The sequence below is a fragment of the Diuraphis noxia genome, unplaced genomic scaffold (genome assembly GCF_037042655.1).
Source record: "Diuraphis noxia isolate RWA-SAM2 unplaced genomic scaffold, SU_Dnox_SAM2 contig0002, whole genome shotgun sequence".
NCBI classification, from domain to species: domain Eukaryota; kingdom Metazoa; phylum Arthropoda; class Insecta; order Hemiptera; family Aphididae; genus Diuraphis; species Diuraphis noxia.
Window position 1 is genome coordinate 34,287,797 of NW_028301712.1, and position 26,192 is coordinate 34,313,988.

At 33.8% G+C, this 26,192-nt stretch overlaps 1 protein-coding gene across 2 annotated transcripts; it reads right to left on the reverse strand.

Moving 5' to 3' along the window:
• Positions 1 to 3,871: 3,871 nt before the first annotated feature.
• Positions 3,872 to 26,192, reverse strand: LOC107165115 (uncharacterized). 2 transcript variants are annotated; one of them, XM_089221021.1, is made up of 4 exons: positions 25,224 to 26,192; positions 21,182 to 21,516; positions 9,021 to 9,299; positions 3,872 to 5,189 (listed from the first exon to the last, which is right to left on the reverse strand). In XM_089221021.1, exons 1-4 carry the CDS (start codon positions 25,405 to 25,407, stop codon positions 4,992 to 4,994), a joined length of 996 nt encoding a protein of 331 aa, XP_089077147.1. In that variant the 5' UTR covers positions 25,408 to 26,192; the 3' UTR covers positions 3,872 to 4,991. The 2 variants fall into 2 exon arrangements, with proteins under 2 accessions (XP_089077147.1, XP_089077148.1); XM_089221022.1 differs by lacking the exon at positions 25,224 to 26,192 and adding an exon at positions 23,843 to 24,061.

The window sequence follows — 26,192 nt, forward strand, 5'->3', positions numbered from 1 at the left end:
GTTTATCCCGATTATTTAGAAAAATATTGAGAATTTTTAACTTTTGACCCCCTACCCAAATTATCTAATAGATTCACTTTCTGATCTAACAAGGTACTGAGGTCGAAAATCGAAGCATTTTTCCCAAAACGTGGTGACAGACACAGAAAAAAAACCCACACACACTGCACATCATGGTAAAATCAATACATTCCTCGCTCCACTCAGAATCTAACATTAGTATGTAGTAGACAATATGCCATTTGTTTTTTTATCAAGTTACTATAGCTGTATAACCTGACTTCATCCGAGAAAAATTAAAAAGTATAAAATATGTCCCATATCGACTATCGGTATATCTCGTTTTCAGTGTAGCTCAATTCAAGGGAAAATCAGAGTACCTCGCTCTGTCGATTTAGTATTTGATGTGATCCATATTCAAATGTACATTAATTTGTATAAAATTTATAGATAGGTAACATTGTGTCACTAAAAAGAGTATGTAGATAAAATGATGATTTGTTCGATATTTGTTTTATGATTGTCGTTTGCAATGTTTATTTGATATAAATAGGTATACATAATGTTTGATTATCAAAACAATAGAAATATAATATATAATATCCGGTACTATCGTAAACATGATTTGTTTTCCAGCTCTAAATTTTGTCACTTATAATGAAAACAAAAAAAAAAACAAAATTAAAATACATCGGATATCGATTGTCGCCCAATATCGAGTACCTATATTACATTTGAGTATTCATCTAATACTATTCGACAGAAGTACAGATCGAATTCATCACGTACCTATGTGAAGTTGGCATAACCTAACCCATAATATGCTGATATCCATTTCAAATCTTAAACAATATTTCACAAGTAATTTTTAAGACTTTTTTTAGAGTTTTAAGTAGCTTTTTGTGAAACTAAAGGGTTAGAGCAACTATTGCCAATTATATCTGTGGTAGCTATATGATTCGCAGTGTGTGCTACTTCTATAATCCACTAATAATCCATTTTAAAAATGTAATCGAGTTATTTTTGTTTCACTAATTAATTTGTAATTCAAAATTTTAATCGACTGAGGTATGTACAGTTTTAAATTCATCAATAATGGTAAAAACATTCATTTTTTAGGTGGGTTTGTATTTATTATATATGGTGAATTAATAGTTATTTTATAATACATGTGATTTTTTTGATAAAAATGAGTTCAAGTTTAACATACCATATTATTAATAGTAATATAAAAAAATTATAAAATATCCATAAAAATAGATACTTATCAACCCAACACACGGTTTCTTCTAGAATCGTTTTTTTGTATTGATACATCATTAATTTTGTGTTTTTGAAATTAAATTGTTATTACATTGAAAATGACTACCCGGGTTTATTTTTTGTTCAAACCATAAATGTGTTTAAAGGTACTTACTTCCTAAAATTTTTTAAATTTATGCGTATTAATAATTTTTTCTTTTTATTTCATAAATAAAATATTGAGAATACATTTTATTCAGTTTATTTTGTAGTGTTTCACATATTTTGGAATTTTCATCGCAAACTTATTTTTATTGTATATTTCCTTACTTAAGTCATTTTAATTCACTACGCTAATAATAATGAATAAAGGTTAGTCATATATTACTTGTTTATGGGTAATCTACATAATTAATTAATATTTTAACATAGCAGCCATCGATCATCTAGGAGAATTGGAGGTTTAATGGTTTGAAATGTTTCATCGGAATGTAAAATTATGATTTCGGTTAATACCAATATTCAAGATTTGACAAATGATAAAATATTATTACATGTTTTTTTTATAAAATCAAAGCAAAATGTAAATATTACTATATAATAGCTTGGTGCTTAAAATAGCTAATAACAATAATGTTCTTATGATACATATTTTAATTTTACATACTCGTACATTTCAACACAACTGTATTTTAGTATTAGTAAACGGCATTTCTGTTATTAAAACCAAAAGGAACATTTTTCATTTCCTGTTTAGAACCGATGACGATATACAATATTTTTCACTGCAGTAGGTACTTAAAAACATTTACTAGTTTGAAGACCATTTATCTTCAAATATTGGTTTCAGTTTTGTTGAAACGCTCCGAATAGAGCAGATTTCGATGGCGTTTCACAAAAGTCCTATTCGGATCTTGATCTGGACACTGCTATCAGACAGACATAAACGTCTCAGCACAGAGACCTTATTAATTATTATAATTTATAGATATTGATTTTAGTATCTTTAAACATTCAAGTTCATTCCACAACCGCTATGTATAGTTTATAAGCGGTGGACAAACTTATAACTGTTTGTATTAAATTGTTTCGTTTTTATTGTAACAACTAGCTAGCTTGAAAATAATAAATAAATATTGTTTTAACATAATAGCGTTGCCTCTATACCATACACTGTCGGACACTAACACGCGTCGCAATACACGCCTATTGAAATTATAATAATAATGTCCAACAATGTATACCACACACGCGCCATCGGGTCGTTCCGGTCGTCCGCTGCTCGACCAGATGGAAACGGGACGAGAGTTTTATCCCGTTTTCACGGTCACGTATATTATCGCCGGCCGCGGCTTCTTTTTGATAAATATTTTTTATTTTTTTTTACTGCCGTTTCAAAGACCGTCTCAACAAAATTATATTTCGCATGCATATAATATGGGTATTAGGTACACACAGCCGCGTGATATTTTCCACAACTCGTTACACATATAAAGTCGTTGTTATAGTTGTGCGCATGTTAAACTGCACACTGCACGTACTTACAGTAATAATAATAATAATAGCGATATTTCACCTTCATACACCCTCGAGAGTCATCCTTGAGTGGCGATTTGCAAGCACTCCGGGAAGACAATAAATTAGTGTCGGAAAATAAATAAATTATTCGTCACCGCGGCTATTTGAGGGGTCATCGTTTTGGCGCACAACATGTAATAAAGAGTGATTTTCCAATCACACTTAACCGCATTTTTTTCTAGAAATGTATATAATTTAAAATTCTGATTTCTTGTATTTTTAAACAAAACATAGAACATATTTTGAAATTATTGAGATTTTTTTGTACTAGGTACCTACTTAAGGAGTGAGACGATGTTTGCGATATAAACTTATGGTTTTAAAACGAGAACCCGTCTTTTAATGTAAATTATTTAGTGAGTATTTTTTACCATCGAACGATAATAGTTTTACTGTAATTAAAATGTTTATGCTATAAGGATAAAAATATTAAAATGAGAACCATTATTTTCTACGATATTTAGCTGATAATTTTTATGAAAACTTTGACGAATCAAAAACAAAATTCGAACGAGTAGTTTTTGAGTTGTCTAACATTGTGTACACTGCATGTAGGTACACCTATTTAAAAACTCTGGAAATCAGATTTCGAATAATTGCATTATCGAAGAAAAGAAGAGTATCGATTGGTGAATCGACCTATATACTCGTAACACACTCGGTGTGTACATTTTACCATTACCATCCGTGTGATTTTATAATTTTGTACACGAGGACGGTGTTTGGTCTTGGACGACGACATGTCATATAATTTGTATTTTGTATTATTATTACTTTGATGATGTATAGCGCCCTCCCACGTCCGTTGCAAAAACGTTTCGATCCCTTTCACCCTTGATCGGCAACAATTGTCCCGCAGCGCTAACACTGCCGAAAAGACGATAAACAATCCGTTTCACACGTATAGTCTACTGCAGGGACGTAAATACCTGAACAAATGATTAATATCTCGGGTATCCTATTATAAAGTTGCGGGAAAAAAAATATAAAACAACATTTATATTATAAAAAATAACAAATAATTTTAAGTTTTCCTTTTTTTACAGTACATATCGTACGTATGTGTATTTATTAATAATGATTTATTTGTCATAACAACACTGATTTTTCCTTATAAGCTTTCATACTCTTCAATAATAACTATAATAATAATAATAATAATAATCTAAATAGGCAATAAAATATCACAGACAATACTTAAACGATTACATCAAGTAACATACCTACAAAAAATTATTCGAACAAACAGTAGGTATATAGTGTAGTATATTAATACGAGGGACAACTGCAGGTGTATAGGTAAATCATCGAATCTCGCGTGACGGACTCAACACTACAATAATAATAATGAAAATGATGATAATGATAATGATAATGATGATAATAATTAATAATAATAATAATAATAATAATAATAACTACAATGACTTTAACAAACTAGACACACAATTATGTTTGATACTAAATTAGGTCGTCGTAAAAACAATTCGATAAACATTTATACAATGTGTAAATAACAGTCTGGATACGTAGTGGTACCAAATAAATAAATAAATAAATAAATCAGTAAATAAAAAATGTTTAACACTAAAAAAAATATATCTAACTACCTATAGATAGAACACATAATAATAGTATGATAATATACGTACGAGATAGGTAATACAACAATACATTTGTACGCTAGTGCGCGGGTCATTTATAAAAACAAATCAAATAAATCAAAACCATGAAACAAATAAAGACTTAAAACTATTTTACACAGGTAATATGCATAATATACATAAAACAATTGGAACGAGGTGATGGCAGGGAGGTGGGAACGATAGCGGTGGATTAGTTGGATGGTCTGGAGGTAGAGAAGGGGATGAATGATTAACGTTTGATAATATTAAACATTTAAGCACAATATAAATATCATAATTATATACGTAATTAACTAAACGTAAACGCGCGGCGTCCGTATCCGTAGTGTCATATGTATTGTAATAATAATAATAATTTATATATAATATGTTGTAATAATAAGTGACGTGTGCGAAAAAGAGAACGAGTGGCGACGACAAACATTTATCACAATAATAGCTAATAATAATAATAATAATAATATGTATCAGCGGTGATGATGTATTATGCGGTCAGAGACGGCGGTGGCAATCAGGGCGCGTCTATTATCTTTTAGTTTTCAGGTATCCAAAAGCCTCGATCACGTATTGAAGGCTGGTCATGTACTCACGAAGTATTAGCCAGTCCCTGAGTGACTGATTGTCACGCGAAATCCTTGACTCCATCGGCATGATGTCCCTGGACACGTGCGATTCTGGCGTATCGTTGATTTCGTAAATTGCCATCGAAACTTCACACAGGATCTAAAAGAAAACAAATTCAAACCGTTTTAGTACGGATAGGTAGTAAAGGTAGGTAGGTAGATAGGTATTACGATGACGACAATACCATTGTCCATTGTCATACACACAGGTACCCTATATGCGTATTATAATATTATACTATGGGGCTAGGATTTTGTAAAAATGCCTTTTTGGTAGATATTGTGATAGGAAGATAATTCTTAAATGTAAATCCAATTTATTTTATTTTTATTTATCTTAAATACAACTCGGTATCTTTGGCCATTGGTTACAGCTATATGGTGGCACAAAAGTTGGGCACAATAGGTGCACATTATACTATCGTATTCTAATAACTAAGAACTCAAAAAAAGGTATACATCATTTTTAAAGTGAGTTGTATAAGTTAGTTAATTTTAGGAAGTTTATCATCTTGATATTGTTCTCAGTTTCTGGTCTTAGGCGGTGCCAAGTGTCGCGTCGATTCGGATCCTTTGACTGTCTTGTTCATACTTGAAACATTCAGTTAATTTGGGTTTCACGGACAGACTTACACCGCAAACTTCACATATTATAGGAACTTCTTCTTTAGCCATTAGGTGTCCGTGGGTTAGTCTCGTATGTCCGATACGCATGCGGTTTAATATTGTTTCTTCTTTCCTTATTAGAGAGCTGTTAAACCATCGGTGGATGGAACTTTTAATTGTGTTCAGTTTGGTAGTTTGTTACTTCCATAACCAAAGTCATTTGTCGTTGGACATCTCATTAATCTGGGTTTTTTAGTCATCGTATGCTAGCCCTGGTACCAGTGGTACCTATTAATCTTGCTTCCGCATTTATGGTGGCAATTTTAGCCCGTTGGTCGGCTAGCTCGTTACCTATGATGCCAGTATGACCAGGGACCCAAATGAGCGTGATATGTTTGTTTTTAGTTGAGGCCTCGTTTAGTTTGTTTTGTATTTTTGTTGCGATTGCGTCTTCGGGATTGAATTGATTTTTGATGCTGTTGAGGGAACTTAGGGTGTCACTAAATATAATATGTTTAGGGTGCTCTTTATGTATTATTCTTTTTATTGCCTCAAGTATCGCAATTGCTTCAGCCGAGAATATGGAGCATGTTTTTGGAAGTTTGAATAATAGATTTCTGTTTTGGAATATTATTGAAAAACCCTCATCTTCGTTTTTAATTTTTCGCCATAAGCATGATTTTTAATTATTTTCACGAAAATATCAAATTTTCTCAATTGTATTTTATCATCCAGGTTACCGTCATTACTTTTATTTTTTAATAATATTATCGCCAGTAATAAGTGAAATGTTTGAGTTTGAACTGATGAAATATCATAAAAGTTGTATTAAAATGACTGTTTTGACTTTTGGAAAGGATAAAAATATATTTTGTTTTTGTATTTTAAATGTTTTTTCGACGATTTATTTTGATACGAAATCCAAACCCTATTATTATTAATATTATATTATCGACCGTGAATTATGTATGTTATTTTAAGACGATCGATTTAAGACTACGCGAGTAATGAGATAACGATGCTGCGTATCGTAATATTGCAGGTATATTTTTATTCACAGACATTATTTTGAACTAGTATCATCATCATCGTCATCAACCATAAGACTTCGTACTCGTGATCATGAAACTATAACCGTTTTGATTATCGGGCAAAGTTCCAAATAAAATGTAAATAACAACAATATAGGACATTTAAATATATTAAAAAAGTAAAACCGGTGTGAACCTTGTCGTGGTTCAAACTAATATTATAATATATACCTGTATAATAATAATATTATAAATTATGATACGATAATGACAGACTATAATACGGACAATCACCTGCGAAGCAGTGACGTGTAGAACTGTAGACGAATGCACAGGCGGTAGGTCAAATACTGTATTATTAATGTATGAAACCATGGCAATTGGCAGCTAATATTTGGGTGCCGGATCTTACTGTTTTCGGCGAGACGTGTAACATATATTATGATGGTATAATTTATTTTTTTCCTACTGCGACGGGTATACTCGCACGTACAAACATTTAAGTTTTTTGAAAGAACACGCTTTTCGTATATTATTTAAAACTGTAATAATAATTATTAGCAACCCTGCAACCCCCGCCTGAGCCAAGAACAGCTGATTTTAAACGCCTCATAAATAATATTATGATGTCTCGAGGCAAAGGCGCTCGGAGCAATACAATATGTATCATTATAGGTAGGTTCGTACTAGTATTGATTTTATAATATTAAAAGATAAACGGTAATATAGATTGTCCATCGGATGGACGGACGTACCTATATTATAATAGATATTAGACGTGTTATAAATAAGGCATTTCAAAATTATATGTTATCAGCGGTGTGGGACTCGGTAAATTTTTAAACAGACCTACAAAGGTGAGACGCGGCGTTTTCGTCTATCTTCGGTACGCTCATCGTGCAAAATATAATACCTAATAATATTATACGCATAGACTCGCCAATTATAATATTTAATTGAATCGATTAAAATGTATAATGTAATGTTATGATTACATTTTTTCGCGGCTTGTGTTAATAAAAACCTAGCCACCTAGGAATGTGCGTATGTACCTAATAACAGTAAACTATAAATTGCAGACAATAATTCGTAACGACTTACAAAATTACAATCTAACCTAATGGTTTCGAATCTACGCTATTATATTATTGCCATCATGGTGATTACGCGTACCTACTTGAACGGTAAACTATTTATAATGCACACAACGTGTGCTATTTAAATGGCTAAACGTATTATAATAATAAGCTAAATACGCAGGACGACTTTTTTTGTTAAATTTCACGCGTCGAAAATTAACATTATTTTATCGGTGTAACTATTAATTAATGGGTGTATAATATTATTATTATATATTTATAGCGTTGCTTGTATTTTGTACGACGATTCCGGTAGCGCAATAGGAAAAATAAAAAATAAAAACACTGCTAAGACTGCTATTATCCAAACGTGTAAATTATTTCCATATACTCGTAATAATATCGTACTATTATCGATTAGCCATAATGTTATAACAGAGAGTCATCATATTATAGGTACGTATTAATATCATTATGGTCCGTCGTAAAAATCACGTTATTATTAAAATGGGTACCGCATATAGAGTCATGTGTACGTGCGAGTGATCACATGCCTATATGAAATTAATATTATTATGTAATTATTAAATATAATATATATAGTATATTATACAATATCATCGTCAAGAAAAATGTTTTATTTTTTAGCGAATTTATCGATCACACATTTTTCGACCAAACTGTTTCCAACGTCATATTATGACGTTAATATTATATAAAAATAAGTAAGGACTTTTAGAGCGGTAACGCCGTAACAGATTGCACCTATATAATATAAATATAATTTCGGTGTTTCGCGCACAGTCTCAATGACCAGCAGGTCGTATTTCAATTTTAAATTACACGCAACTAATCTAACTTATCTATTAACTTTTTAAATTATGTTTTTTTACCCTAAACATTATGATAACGTAACGTTTTACTACGATTATGAACGTTGTAGGTATTTCATGAGATGCTCAACATCGTTGCACTCGGCTCGTGGCATACTCAGCTGAATGTTTTCCAAGTGAGAGAAAGAAAACATTTCCGAGGTTATTTTTTCGACTAGCCCTTAAAACCGTTTACGTTTTACTCAAACGATGAGATGGTGTTTCTACGATTACGTTGGTTTACTGTTTCAGCATAATAATATATGTGGCCACTATTAACATAATATAATATTCCCTAAAAACTATAGTACTATACAGTATATTACACAAAACAAATACTTACAGTTCTAAGTTTCAATGTGGTCTCGTTGAAGTACTTAGCGTACGGGAGCATCTCCCGGTCCTGGTCCCACGCCACTTGTTCCAGACCCACTGCCAAGTTTTGTAAGCCGACGTACACGGCGTGCAGTACGTCTCTGAAAGTCAAACTGGCCAGATAAGACTTGCTGAGTGGCACGTCCAGCGCTTTGGGCATGTACTTGGCCAGCTCAAGCCAATCGAGCGTGATGCCTTTCCAGTGATCGTGGTTTTTCTTGACGTCGACGTGAAACGTTTCGACCACCTGCGCGCAACAGAATAAAAAAATTCACTTAGGTCAGCGTATGATGATAATAACTGTAATAATAATGTACATATATTTATTACGTTTTATTACATATACATATATGTATTTTATGTATCTAGACGACAATATACATGCGGGGCGGTGTGGTGGGTCTTATATATATATATATATATACATTAAACTTTTTTTCTTTCATAAAATGACGGTTTTATACAACAATAATATATAATAATATAGTCTGGTGTCAAATTCAATGAAATATACGCACATTACGAACATAAGTACATAAATGAGTGGTTTGCGCAAAATTTCATCGTCTTTCGCTCTCAACGACCGTTGCGCCTCTGATATTATATTATATTCTCAGTCGTATTTTTTTTTTTGATTTATCTTTATTTGTGGTTTGCGCGTACATATTATAGCGATTGTGTGTGTGTATGTATGTGTGCAAAAAATATAATAATTAATGATACATCGACGATGACCGTTGGTCGGCGCGGCCCATAATCCGAGATTAAAGAACACGGACGAAGAGACCGCACGAAGACAATATTATACATCTATATTCACTTATTGTCTCGTGCATATAATAACAATACTTATAAATTATATTACAACAATACGACGAGTGGCCAATTGACTTTTTTCACGCTCGTTCACCGCGATTACGACATCTTATTCTGGTACTCACATCGCGCGTAGTACTCCGGCTTGCAAAGCGACCGAGGAAAAGTCCCATAAACGTCCACAGCATAACAATAATATTATAATATTATTATAATAAGGGTCACATATTTTACGCATATTAAATAAGCCCGGAAGTATTGCCTTTGAGTATCTTTTAATTTTTGGTGCTTCCTGTGAGCTTAATTTTATAAAATATATAAGATAATAATTAATTTTTGTACAGATTTAAAATTTCAGAATATTAGCTATAACCTAAGGCAGGGATGGGCAACTCAAAGTAACTAGCGGGCCACTTTTAAGTACTTTAAAATCTAGCGGGCCGCAATGCATAGGAGAAAGCAAAAAAAAAAAAAGGTCCATTAAATTTACTAACGGCAGTACGGATATGACTAAACCGAAAATGAAATAAATACTATGTTAGCTACGCCATTGTAAATATATATTTAGACATTTAATAATTTAGTTTCGGTTTAAAACTAGATAAGAATTTATATACACATTTTATCGAAAAACATAAAATAAAACACAGATAATCGCTAAAATTATATGAAGTAATTTGAAAATGTAGCGCGGGTCAGATAAAAAAGGCTCGAGGGCTGCCAGTAGCCCATCCCTGACCTAAGGCATAAGATGTAGTGCAAGTCAAAAGTCTATTATAATTTTATTACATTAAAAATACTACTGTGGAAAATATTAAATGTCATCACATTTTTACTTATTTGGATGTCAACACACATTTTTAATTTCATAATATTCCAAAGCAGAATATTGTTTGAAGTATTTCAATGTTTATATATTTAATTTTGGAGGAGTATAGCTTTCATTATTTAATTATAACTATTTAAAGTATAGGGAATCTAAGTAGTAATCATTAAGTATACTGGAGGCATACCACAAAATTCAAATTGTAAACGCTCATTCAAAAATTCTGCTTTATTGGAATTAAAAATGTATATTGTTATTAAAAAAACAAATAAAAAACTTTTAAAACGGTAAAAAAAATTTTAGTTAACATAAATTTATATTTATTCGTATATTATTTGTAAAAACAATATTTTGAAAAACTTTAAATGTTTTATTTTTAAAGAACAAGAGTTCTTTGCAAAATCAAAAAATCACCAGTTATTGATATGATAATACATATACGAGTAACACGACATAATAATATTATGATTGTAATATCGTTATTATAATATAAATGTGACGATTATGTGTCGATGACGGGCGACGGCAGCGTCGTTTATTGTTATATCTCGGTCGCACAATACGCGCCAGTTGTAATCGCATCGGAAAAAAACAACCAGCCCTTGGATCGTAAAGTGTGATGAGTTGACGGTTTGTAGCGGTTATATTGTTGTTGTCGTCGTCGTGTCCGTCGTCAGTTTTGATTTTTAATAAAAAAAACCGATTTTTTGTTGTTGTTTTAAATTCATTTTTTAAATAATTAAATTTGTAAACAATACTACTCGGCGGTATACCGCCCTTCCCACCTCTATCCCTGCATAATAATGCAGACCGGTTGGTTATGTATTATACAACTTACTTTATTATAATTATTATTCAAATAAAACATAAAATAAAAATCATATATTAAATTTATGCGTACATATTTTAAAGCCTACATTACAATGTGTATATATACCTATTACAATAATTATTATTTTTGATTAGTCTTATTCTTATTTATATTTTTTTAATTTTTTTTCGCCTTGGTCGGATTTTTTTTAAACAGGCGCCTGGCAGCGACCATGACGATCGTTTGATCGATTTCGATGAGTGTTATTGGGCGTTGGTAAGATTTTTTTTATCTTTCACTACATTGTACACAATCTATCCCTACGCTTCATTTATACACTACGTGAAATTTATGACTTGTCAATTTATACGATAAATAATTTATATGTATTTTTGTTTTTTGACGCGTCCGATAAGTTCTTTATAAACGTGACCCCCCAAACAATAATAACGATAATATTCGGTAGGCCGACAATGTACTGAAACACTTTGTTCGGAGTTACTTCAAAAATATCGTCGCGTCAACGGTTTCTAATAATATACAGAGTACAAAATAATAGTATGCATTGTGACCATTTGGTGTGAGGGAAAAGAATCAACAACGCGTGTATATAGACTATATTATAAAATCAAATACTAATACGATCCATCCCACAATAATACTACGACGTTACTTAAGAATAATGACTATATTATATACAATATATTAACGATTGCAATTTATTTCACGTTAAGATGTTTTAATTTCTCAGTGGACGTAATAGTTTGTAAATAAACACCGTCGAAACGAAATTATCGAGAAGGGCAATTATAAACGGTAAGTATAGGTACTCGTTTGAATATTGTAGTAAGTATGAGAGTATAAGGCGAAAAAAACAATAACTATTACACAATTATATCACATATCTATCATGAGTCAATATGCTTAATAATTTATGTTTTAATCGCAACAGTTGAGTATTATACATGTATATTGTAACTATATTAAATGCACAAGACGTGCGTTTTTTATAAATCCGCCATATTATAGTATAATAATTGCGATTCTAGTTTTGAAAACAAAATCGAAACGATAAAAGAAACTTAACCGTCATCCGTCGGCTGTGTATATATAACATTACCTAAATAATATATGTGTCTGTGTGTTTAATGTAAGTATACTGAAAAAAGTAATTCAATAACAAATCGGCGAGAACACGTTATGTCATATTATTATCGTTTTATAATCGAGTGTAATATAATAACGTCAATATTTATCATAATATTCACGTACTCATGGATATTATAATATTATATATGTTATGTATATGTGTATATGACCATATAGGGAATATTATTGTTTGAGAAAAAAATTCAAAACATAATCGGACATATCGGTGTCGATTTATTTTTGAGTCGGTCGTCCATAATATAATATAATAATTATTATGATCATAATATTATAATATAATATGATATCATTCTTATCCGGAATTGGGAAAGGAAGTCAGTCAAGATCCCCCTTTGGTTTTTTCGTCTATTGATTTATAATAATTTATTGTTAAAATAAAAATTCCAATTTTCTGTATGCAAAAACACAATTTTCTTTTGTCGTAACGTTGTTTAAAAATAGCGAAAAATCCACATCCTCCTATCAACTAATCTAAACTCTTCTCACTGTAGATCCGATAAGCAGCAGTTTATGTGGGTAACATAGACAAACGTGGTTTATGAAAATATTATGTTTTACTGTCCGCATAACGATACGTCCATGTAGATCACGTTTGCCACGTTGGGTCTAAATAGAAAAACGAAGAGCGAAACATTTTTTTAAAAAATCGTCGAATCCTAGTTGGCGGCGTCGTTTGAAACACGGTACGGTACCAGAGCCACCATCATTGTCGCTCAGTATTATTGCTATTGTTTGTGCGAGCACCGCATGTCCGGTCATACGAAGAGCTGAGCGCGCGATAACCGGCGGCGAGCGATAGCGATGTCATTGTAATACGCATTGCGGAGTGCGCGCGCGACGACGGTTTTCGCGGAAAACGCTTTTGTTTTTCCGCCGACGCTGTCACCCGAGACGCACGGACGACATAACAATGTCGTAACAATGTATTGATAATATTATGGCCGGTCTGCCCGTTATTCACGATGAATGGGAAACGGCCCGCGAGGATTTCGCTGAAAATGCATCCGCCGACGGCGACGAACGGTCTGCGGCCGACGATCTGCGCCACTTTGTCGTGGTGGACTGCGTAGTGCCGGTCGCTGGAGGGAGGTAGATGGTGCGCACGCCGTAACGGTCCCACTGGATCGGTGACAATTCAGCGCAGTCATTTTAGCGCACGACAATTCTTCGTTTTCTAATAGACCTTCAAAGTATTCAGTCACTTTTTCTATTGGAACGAAGGCAAGAGCAGCTAATTTTCTCAACTCTCAAGCCGCGTCCACAGACCGGGCATGTGTGCTCACGCCGAGCCGACCGACTCGGCTCGCGTTCGCTGTGCGTCAAAATCATGCAAATTTGTAGAACGCACAACATGAGCACACATGCTCGGTCTGCGCGTGCTCAGGTGTGGACGTGGCTTTAGAGCAAACACAGCATCATTACAATATAACCATATTCTTGAATATGCCTCCGTATGGCTTGATTTAAATGGAAGGAACAACCTTGAATTTTTGTTTGTGGAAATTCGATTTTAATAGAATTCATTACCGCTTTTTCGATGCCAATCAAAAAAGAAGTTGGATTTAAGTCTGGTTTTATAAATTTTAAATTACAGAACATTATAATATAAGTGGTTTCTTTTTTGTCCGGTAACAAATTATAATAATTGATAAAATAAATTGGGACATGATGAAAATGTAACCATCAGCAAACCAATGATTCGAATATGCCAGAAGATCTAAATTTTTCCTTGTGGCAAAAATTAAATTCCGATCATTAAAATTTCCTGAATTAGCACTGTCGAAAAAAATAAACTGCTCTCCACATAATGTTTTTTTGAATAAATCTAGTACATCGAATCGTTCAGAATTTGGATAGGTTGGGGAAATTTGTTTAATTTGACGTGCTCGTTGTGTAGTTCTTTTTAAAGCTTTCAAGTTTGGTAGTTGTGCTGATACTGCAGCACATTTATAATTGTATTTGTTTATTATATTTTTAACTGCGAAGAGCCTTCCCCAAAACTATCACGCGTTGTTAAACTGTTTTATTTCATTAAAATTTTCATTTCTTGGATTGTTTTTTTTTTATTATTATTATTGAATTTTAGCAACATCTAAAAAATGACTGTGGTCTACATATTTTAATATATCATCTATATAAAGTAGTAAAATGTTGTGTTTTAGAGTTACGCTATTTGCCAAATAGGCTGATGAATTATTCGTTTATTAGCGTGTACTTACTCTGTATATATGATGAACGAACACGTCCTGGGCAATGTTGATTTTCATTGCAACTCCAAATTATTTTATTTTCATTTTTTCTGTCCTGCCTATGACTATAATTATTGTTGTATACTAATAATCGTTTTCCTCTTTGTCTTGTTATATGTTATAAAGACTAAAAATATGTTAACTATGATTTATAATATACAATAATATTACAGACTATGAAAAACAGTTGATATTGCACTAAATTATTTCATAATAGTAAAGTAGTAACCCATATCAGATTATCTCGATTATCTAGATACTAAATTCTTTTGATTAGATATAAATATATTTTTAAATTGTATTATTTTGTTGCGTGTTTAAATGCCACACACTAAAATGTCGTATCCACTAATTTAATGCACGCCAAAATGTCGTACCTTTGCGCTTAATTGTCGAGCGCTATAATTATCACGCCCAATTAACGTGTGCTGAAATTACCGCTCGCAATTGACGGTACACCGATTCCACTCGCAGATCGTAATGTATTTATTTTTAATATGTTTACTTTTATCATATTGAATATATTATATTATTATAATTTTTATATTTTTATATTATGTCTACCGTTACTATAATGTGATAATTAATGTGGCGACGGAACATGATACAACACTTTCAAACTGCGCAGTTAATACATATCAATAAGAATGGATATGATTTACCATTATTTTATTTATATGAGACACAAGTCCTTGTGAAGAATGTTCATCACTATCGAACAAGTTATGGGGAGTTATAAGCTATAAGTTATATAATATTAAGTCTATCATCAATGTATTAACTAATATTTTAAATTTTAATTAACATCCTATCTGTTTTGTTTTATCTTTAAATACTATTAATTAGTCATTATACCCTATAATATATCCCCTTCCATATATTATGTTATCACTTATCACTTGGAATATTATAATATCGGGTTTTTAAAGTCTAGGTATGCTATAATAAACCTGAATATGAGACTCGTATTACAATAATTATTGTGAAACCGCTGGCGCTGGTGATGTTATTTGAAATTTATAATATAATGTAGTTCGAATGCTAGGTAGCCGAGAGGTTGTTTTTATATGCAAGAGATTCAGAAGTTTGGCAATAGAAAATGTCCTGGAAACACGTATAAAAAGGTACCTAATAATATTTTCTTACGCACTCAAATAGTTCCATACTGGAAGTTGTAATAATATTAATCGACGTATAATAGAATATTGCAACAAACCGAGCAAACGTTCTTACATATTCAGATATTCTTCATGACTATATTCTTGTAAAATAATAATATTTTATACTCAAATGTATGATTTATATTTGATTTTTTTTTTCACTTATACCTAAATATGCATAAAATTAACTAGCATGAATGTGAAAATCACAGATAAGACTAGCGGAGTCCGATGTACGGTGATAAATGATAATAATTGCAAGCACACAATATTAACGATTAAGCGCAAATTCCCCGCACTGTCGTCGACGTCGTCCCACAGTCAACATCGTGTAATGTAAGTACCTACTAGGTATATTATTATTTTACCGACCACCGACACCGTCCTAATTATTATAATAGTAAATCGTAATTATTTCTCGTATTATTATAATATTGTATATTATAGTAAATGCCGTTCGAACTCGGCACGCTTCGCATAAACACCTCATGTCTATTAATAAGAATATATTATCGGTTAATTATAATAGTCATACGATATTATTTGCTTTCGAGTTCCTGTCAGTAAGACTCAAATACCCAATGCGCGTTTAATGTAGATAAAATATTATGTCGTCAGTATTGTTACCACTGTGTCCAGTAATGAATTATTTAAATTAAAAAAAATATATTCACAGGTACCGTCTGTTATCACTTAGGTATCGGCCCGCGCGTATTATTATAATATTATATCATATTTTACCATTGGTTTTTTTTTCTTTATTATCGTTATTATTATTTTTTTTTTCGTTGTTGTCCCGCCGACAACTGACGGTGTAACGAAAACATTCACGCCAGAATAAAATAACGTAAACTGCGGTTTTTTTTTCTTCAAAACCTCAGTGTGTGTGTGATTGTTGTCCGTTTTTTGTTCTCCCACGCGCTAACTGTGCGCTGAAAAAAAAAGAATATTACTTTCGGACGTTTCGAATATCGTTTATTATACACCACATACGCGCATAAATACATACACATACATCTAGAAGATATCGAAAATTATCGTTGATTTTTTTTTCCGCTGATCGTGTTGTATTGTTATAGTGCGTATAATATTTTACGGATAGAAAACGAAATGAGTCATCCAGAAAATAAACGTATTGAGTTTTGGTATAATTCGTGCGTACTGCGTACGCATAAAATATAATAATAATTTTAATCATTATGAATTTTGACGATAACAGTCATCATAACGAGGATTCGATTGGGTTAGTCTAGTTTAAACGCGTTCTAAACAATTATCCGTGTAGGCATTAGAAATGTCAGTTTTCTACGCATGTCACTAGTTTTCATCTATTGAAAAACGAATCCAAAAATAATAATACGAACAAAGTGGATAAAAATTAGGCAGTTGTTAAAAAATGTAATTTATACGCTTGAATACAACAAAAATATTCAACAATGTACAAAATTAGTGTTAGATTATATCATCCGAAATTTCGTTAAAAAAATTTTCCTTTAAAAAGTCCTCTAATTTATATGATGTTAGATGCAACGAATGTTTCAATGTAATTATAGGTATATAGATTATTAGAGTGAACGACAAGAAAAATATTTTATTTTTATCCAGAAAAGACGATTCTTATTATATAGAGATACAATAATAGCCACATCGTTTTTTTATAAGGGGTAAACAGAATATTTTTTCCCCTTTAGCACTTTCTATATATATATATAATATTGTCCTTAATAAAAATATATAGTTCGGAGCATTTCTTTTATAGACTTATATAGTTATAGGGTTGAATCCCGATAACTTGAAAACTTTATAAGTTACTCAACATTTTTTCTTGCTCTTGAAGTGTTTATACTTTATATGTTTTTTTTTAAAGTATTTTACCAGGAAAAAACTGAAGTTGAATTTAATTTTATCACCTCTTACTTCTGAGATTCGAGTTCTCGAGAGTGGACTAGCATTGATGCGATAATATAAGTTTACCGTCGAATTTCGATCAGAGTTCGCATTATATAATTATTATATGCTGTAGCCGCTGTAGGCGTCTAATGTTGATTTATCATTTGACCAGTTGAGAATCATATTTATTATTATTGTTATTGCTGACGGATTCGTGTTTATGTAGGTTAACCGAACGCATTATAATATTTGATATTATCGTAAACACCGTTATTGTTTACACGTTCTGTACACGCGCGTGCGATCGAGATTTTGTCACTCTCCGTCTTTGCGAATAATAATAATAAATACAACTATACGTGAAAGGGTTGTAATTATATAAATATTATATTTTTATTGTGATATTGTATTTTTTCTTTTAATTCATCTCAATAACAACTCGGCATGCAAAGGCCATTAATAGATATTGTTTTGCCTGATCACTTCCCGAGTTGTATAATATGCACACTCAGCAGCGGTGGCGTAGGCGGCATAATAATATAAGAACCATGCACGTTCCGGCGGCGGCGGTGATGTCGTAATTTTGCGGTGCACTTCGAGGAAAAATGACAACAAGTGATATACGTTACGATCCACGGAATAAATTGAATCGTTGAGTATAAGTAGTGCCGTACAGGTACATCATAATACAACACGTATGACGACGATTGATGTACTTTTTTATTATATTACTATTATAATACTTATAAGTCGTAAACGGCTTTGATCGGTAGTTTTCGCAACGGAAAACCGATACGTTTCCGCAACGTAACTACGTCAATAATTCTGCCGCCACAGTTGTGCCACCGACGCCTTTTGTCCCGCTCGCTTTTTACCGATATTTCCCGTATGCAATACATATAATATCATGCCGTATACAAATATTGTTTACGATGTATATACCGCGGCTCGTCGACGCACACACACGAACGCGGACGACGGAAACAATAATTTAGGTGCGAACTAATGTATTTTTTGAAGCCGACGACGACTCTTGTTTACACACATTGTCGTACACGCGGCGGCGGCTGCGCATATAATCGCTTGCAGACCGTGGGAAATTGACGGCGCATGCAGTGTTATACGTGTCGTTTGAAAGTTTGAAAAAACAACAATGCTTATATGCGGACCTTGTGCATGCGTATTAGTATAATATGCAATATATTTTATATATTTATATATTATTAATTATTCGTAACAATAGTTTATTAGATTAAAGAAGCCGATCGTCAATCGAAAAAACCACCGTATTGACCCTCCTAGTTGGGCGAATTGCTTACGAGGATGTAAACCCTATCTCCGTTCATCTAACCGTTATTAAAGCATCCATTACCGAATTTGAAGAGCGCTATACAACATTGTGATGTTGTATCTGTAACAAAGAAGTTAGAGATTTAAACTTAATTTATCATTTTTCACGTCCTATCGCTTCGCTTTCGTCAAATAATTGCGGACAAACGAATTTTATAGAGCGTTCTTCTCGTAAAAAATCCAATACGATGACAGTTTTCTTTGCAGCAGGTTTAACCGATGACACACCATGGCAAGACGTCAATCACGATCCTATATCTATACCTATTCGTAGGTATATTATTAATATCACGTGACTTTTCCGTGGTTTGGAGCAGCAGAGGGGGTTGAACTCGCGCGGTATATTTGCAGTGACTTAAACGTACGACCACAAAAATATCGTATAGACAACGTGCGCACACACATGCACGATCCTTATTATTAACTGTATACACCTTGGAGCACAGGTCATCGAATTCGCAATACACATTACACTCGCCACTCGCGTACTTACACACTTTATATTTAATGTTTTATGTTTTTATTCCGTCCGGTCGGCATTTCCGTCTGAGTGCGGTTTGTTCGCACACGCGAAAACAATGTAACTAGTTTTTAACGGACGTATTTCACGGTACCGCCCCTGAAAATATACGACCTCCCAAACACCCGAGTGGCCGCGACGGCGGCGTTGACGACCGTTTCTAATTGACCGCCGCCGCCGCCGCATGTATTTCATTCATCTCGACCGTTGCCGACGCGCGACCCCCTCTGTGGCGGTGCGGGTCGAACGCACGCGCGCGCACTCGAAACGCACGTGCGGCGGCGCCACGCGAACACGTTGTCATCGCTGCCGCGTGCCGCCAGTGAATCACATTAATATGTTATTATTATAATATGTTAGTGTACACCTACCTATGCTATATGCAATATAATATAATAATATACTATTATAGTTATACCGCGTGATAACATTATTATGCTTGTACATCGAATTGATCATAATAATATTATTATAGACGCAATTCGAAGGTATTTGTATATGTGTTTTGGTCGTTTATTATTTTATCAAAATCTAGTGGGCCGTAATATTATAACTGTCATTATATTAATTTCTCAGGGTGGGGAGATAGGTTGGTAGTGTAATGGTGAAATCAAATCGTGATGATAATCTACAAAATGATAGGCTACCAGAATTTATAACGCTCGGTATACTAAGCAGATTTAATAGGAAGTATTACAGTTGAGTTCCATCTCCCATTGACCTAAATGGCAAATTTGCACCTAATTTGGTACAAAAATAACCTAATAGAGTCTGAAGAGTAACGTAATTGAGTTCAAAAAACAATATTCCTTTTAATTTTACGGAGCTGATTCATAGGCGCCCGCAGGGGGGGGCATTTCCCCTCCTGGCTTTTTCAAAATGTTTTTTTTAATTGAATAGATAAATTACTATATACTATACAACAAATTTAAAGTATAAATAAATTGTAATATAATAAAATATAATATATTGTATACGAATATAATAAAAAAGGTTATTATTTTAAAACACCTAGTAAAATTATAATATTTATCCTCAAATCCTAACATTGCCCCCTCCTAGAAAAATTTCTGTGGGCGCCTATGCTATCAGCAGACAATATTATGGCAGCTATCTTATAGTTAGAGTATCAATTACTAAAAAATTGGACTGAATTAGGGTTATTAACCGATGTAATAATGCCGTATAAATATAATTTCGGGTTTGTGACTGAACTGTGTAAAACCCTTAAAATGTATATTGTTTCAGTTTTTAATTTTCAAACTAATCGCTAACTAAACAATAATGATACTTTAAATATATCGTTTTAGATATCATGGGGGGTGGGGGGTACTTACGAAAGCACCGGTGAACTGTTCGGCGTGCGTCAGGGCCTGATCTGCGGCCACGACGATGCCATGGATGATATCCTCTTCGCGCCGCATTGTAGACTCCGATTCCGATTCCGATTCCATCATCATAATGTCGTGGCCCACGGCGCTGCTCATCATGGCGCCAGTGGCGCCGCCACCGCTACCGTCGTACGTCAGCAGCGTGCCACACGGGTTGTGCCAAAACGGCGTACCGGTAGCGATGACTGGGCGCGGCGGCGTCGGCGACGGAGACTTTGACGATTTGGCGGGTGCGGACATGGCACAGGGCACCAAGATCAGTCCGATAACGAACGAACCAGCTGTGAAAAACAAAAAAATATAAATAACGAGTTACATTTTAAAAAGCATAGACATTTTGATGTGTAAGTGTATAATGTAATATATAAATTTTATTTGTAGTCAGTATATTATACATAGTTTGCTACTAAGCAGTACTATACACACGAACAAGAGAAAGAATTTTTTAAAGACCAAAAAAACTACTGAAATGAATGCGATTGTCTCATAATGTATATAATTGATATATAATTCAATATTATTTATACCTGCAGCGCTAATACATATTATACTTATTTTTTGACGTTGTAAATTGGCCGGATCGTGTCTATATCGCTCTTGAAGACCGGTACGTTACGCATGTACGAGCATAATATATACGTTTAATAATAATTATTGTACCTTCGTCTGGCACCCCAATTAGCTATATTACTCTGCGCGCGACGATTGCACTGCGGACGAGGGTGGCGGCGGGAAAGAAACCTCCGTCGCGTTTGCAAAGTGCCCGCCGGGCTGTCTCCGATCCGACCGTCGTCGTCGTGGTCCATACGTGATCGTCGCAGCAACATTCGATCAGCGGCAACAGATCTCTCACACACGTAGCGCACATTACTGGCTAATTATTATCGTCCGGCCTGCCGGTCGATTGCGTGTGGTATTGTTGTCGCGCGGGGACCACACACGCGCGGCGGTTTGAGAGCGCGAGCGCGCGCGCGCGATGACGGCCACAACGTCTTTGGCCGCGACGGCCGAGTATAGGTATACAAGAGGGACGACGTCGACTAAGACGAGTAGAGGACTAAGAGAGAATGACGAGGAGGACGAATGAGGTTGACGAGGACGAGGTGTGGAGGAGTAGTTGTAATATAGGTATATTATAGTTGCAGGTAGGTTTTTTTTCGCATCGATTATTTATTATTATTATTTTTTTCATTTCGTTTGGTATAACATAGACGCGACGGCGGTTTTTTTCTTTCGAAAAGCTCGGCGAGCAATTAGCGAAAAATTCACGGCAAACCGGCGATTTTACAAGGTTTTTTTTTTATTTTTTATCTTAAACCCCCGTGCGATTTTGCTAACCCGTTTGCCCGATCACCGCCACTGCAGGTGATGCGATGGGAATTATTATTGGTCTTCGATAGGTATACATATTACAGGTATATATATATATGTACTATGTATCTATTTGTCGAAGCCGCTGTTTATCTCATCTCGTACATTATTACGACGACATCACTCGTACTTATTATTGTATATTATATACATATGTCATATATATATATATATATATATTATTATTGTATGTGTGCGTATACGCTAAACGGAGGAAAAAAATTATATAATTGTTAATTGTTATCCTCTTAGAGAAACACCGTTTTATAAATCGCGTTGTATAGAAAATAGTGCTCATCGTAAATATTTTTCCGATATAATATTATACACCTATATATATTCCCTACTCGTATATCATTGTATTATAGAGTACAACTTATATAGATATAATATACACGCTATATTATTTGAATACGGCATCTGTTTTGTTATTGTTGTCAAAAATGATCCACCTTATTAGATGCCATTTTATTAACCGATCGTATTACAACACCGATGGTGTCTATAAAACATATTTATTGACCACCATGAAAGTCCAAGACGAAAAAAAACCTACATAGTTTAGAATTTTGTTTTAAGTGGCCAAGATTATTTTTTTTATTATCTTGCATTACAAAGTTATTCTGTTCGAATTGAAAGTGCGAAATTTGCTTATTTTATACGAATTCATGGCAACATATATAGTGAGTAATTTTTCTAATATTCTTATTAATTAATTACTGAGACAAACACACAGATTTATGAAGAAAAAAAATTGTTCGTAATTTAATGAAATGAATGGGAATAAAAATGTATTATTTAGCATTAGGAATCTAACTAATTGTAAAAACGCTTTTATCATAACAGCTAGCACTTTCAAAACATTTATTTTTTGATACCAAGCCTATACTTTTTTAATATTATTTTTATTCCTAAATTATAAAAATTACCTCTAAATACACAGAATTGTATTCTTTAGTAATAAAGTATTAAATCACTTATTATTTACACCACAATTTTAATTTAAATTAAATGTATAAAGAAAATATAAACATTTTTAAGTGCGTAGCTGGAAAACTGCAGTTTTAATTTTTATATTTGGTAATAAACATGTAATAATATTATAAATAAAAACAAACAAAACATCATATTAAAAAAACATAATTTTTTTCAGTAAAATAAACAGAAACATTTTTTTCGATGTTTGTAAATTAAAATTTCAAATTATGGTTTTGAGCAATAAAAATTTAATCGTACCTATAAATGAATTAAGTCGGATTCGTTGGGCCATTAGTAATTCGAAGGACCATGTTTCTTGAATAATTCGTCAACATATCTAATCTAGTTTAGGTACTAGTGACCATGTCATCGTCACAGACAGCACAACACATAATATTATATCGCTATCACGAGAGGCACAACGATGTCGACGCGTCGTCAAGCGACGACTAAAATGTACTGTGTGGATGTGAGGTATACACATTGCACGATTTATTATTTTTCGTACATAATTATTAATTATTAATAGTTCAGTATATGGAAACATTTACGATCAATCGACAACTATCAATGTTATCGGAAGGCCGTGATTGTTTTATTTTTCATTTGTTTTCCATTAAGATAATTAGTGCATACGTCATTTTATTTCTATGTAATATAGAAACCACCTATACATGTTATAACCCGAAACGCGAATGAAAATCACTTGGCGCGGTACTCAAAGCTTATCGAGTTGTAAAAGTATGTCAGAATATATATATATATATATATATATATATATATTATACCTGTACAATATTAATACATATGGATCGATTACGATCACGCAATATAACTTGTGACGAATAATCGAAAAGCGTAACAACTGTCGATCGCATGGCAATGCCACGCACGGTGGCTGTTCGACGAATATGCCGCACACGTGTACTTGCAGCGATATTATATACCTAATAACAATAAATAAAGTTCATAATGTGGATATCGATGAAAAGTTACGGCTATTTATTGTTTTAGTTCAAACACTCAAAATAATAGAGGCGACGACGGTGTCAGAGCGCTACGCTGCAAGTGAATCTTGATGAAGACCAAAGAGGCGACCTAATCAGTAGATTGATGAAAAACTCGAAGCAAAGAGCATGTTGATAAAATAAACTATTGTCCCCGTCATCGTCATTAATATGCGGTGTGAGGTAAATTTTCGAACGGCTTCGAACGAAATGCAACCGGTGTCGTTTGCCGCTCGCACGGCTGCTGCAGACAAAACAACAGTGCACGCAAAAGGAATGATAACAAAAAACGCTAACGTGGTTCCAGCGATCAGTTAGATTTTTTTATTATACATTTTTTTAATTTATTATTAGGTGTAATAAATTATAATATTATATGTATAACAATATTAAATTATCATCATTCGTCATAACATGATATATTATATTATTATTATATTCCCTTTTTTGAGGATATGAATGCAGTGATGGTTTTACAGTACGATCCTACGAATTCTTTGCGAAAAATTACTTATACTACAATACATAGGATGCAAAACATATTCGATGAAATGACCTGAGGCACGATAGGGTTAACATGATGTATAGGTGTTTGATAATATTATAATGGCGACTTGTCGTCAGGGACTCACCAAAAAATAGCCGACACGAACGGCGGGTGAAATCAAATCTCCTAGGGGCAGTTTGGCAGCGGTCCATCTGTAGCGATGGCGTCCGGCGGTCTGGCACGTTCGCCGTGGCCGGCACCGAAGGCGTTTGTTGCCTGCAGTGTTCTCGATAACAATCAACACACCCGGTACCTCCGTAAGACTCCATAAGGCCGTCGGAGGTCGAATCGAAGTGTAAAAAAAAAATTTTAATGGTCAAAAAACGTATTCTTTCGAGAATATTAGGCACGTCCGATCGAACTGATTACGGTTAATACAATAATATACGTATATTATGTCACACGCGTACCTAGAGAGACGTTGTTATATTGTGCCGGCGAGCGCGATGTCGATACGAACGTCGATAAAACACAAATAATAATAAAAAACGATCGAAAAACAATAATAATAAATTAATGTGTGTTATATCTGACGAACTGATAAGTCTGCTGTATGTTAACGTATTTTATTTAAATTACGATACGGTTCAAATTATAAAATAATAATATTATTAAACAAATAGTGTGAACTCGCGTGCAATATACGGGACGACGACGACAACGACGATGATAATGATGTTATATTATATATTTATACGGATGACCACCGTCGACCGAAAACGATCAACTGAGATAGCCACCTGACTCCGGTGGACATTTAAGTCTCGACGGTGGACCGAGCGGCGGCAACAGCAGCAGAAGCGGTGGCGGCAAACGTAAGGGCGGCCCGCCGGACCCCCACCCGCACGACCATGGGTTTTCCACCCGGCCGCCGGTTGACCAATGGCGACCTGTTGAACGGCCGGGAGGACCAGCCCAAAGCGACCGGGGGTTCATTCATTCAGGACGCGCGCACGCACACACGCGCAAACGTATACGCACACAGACGCACGCGAGCCGAATTTCGCGCGCTCCCCTCCGCGGACGACGACGACGCCGCCGCCGCGGAGAGCGC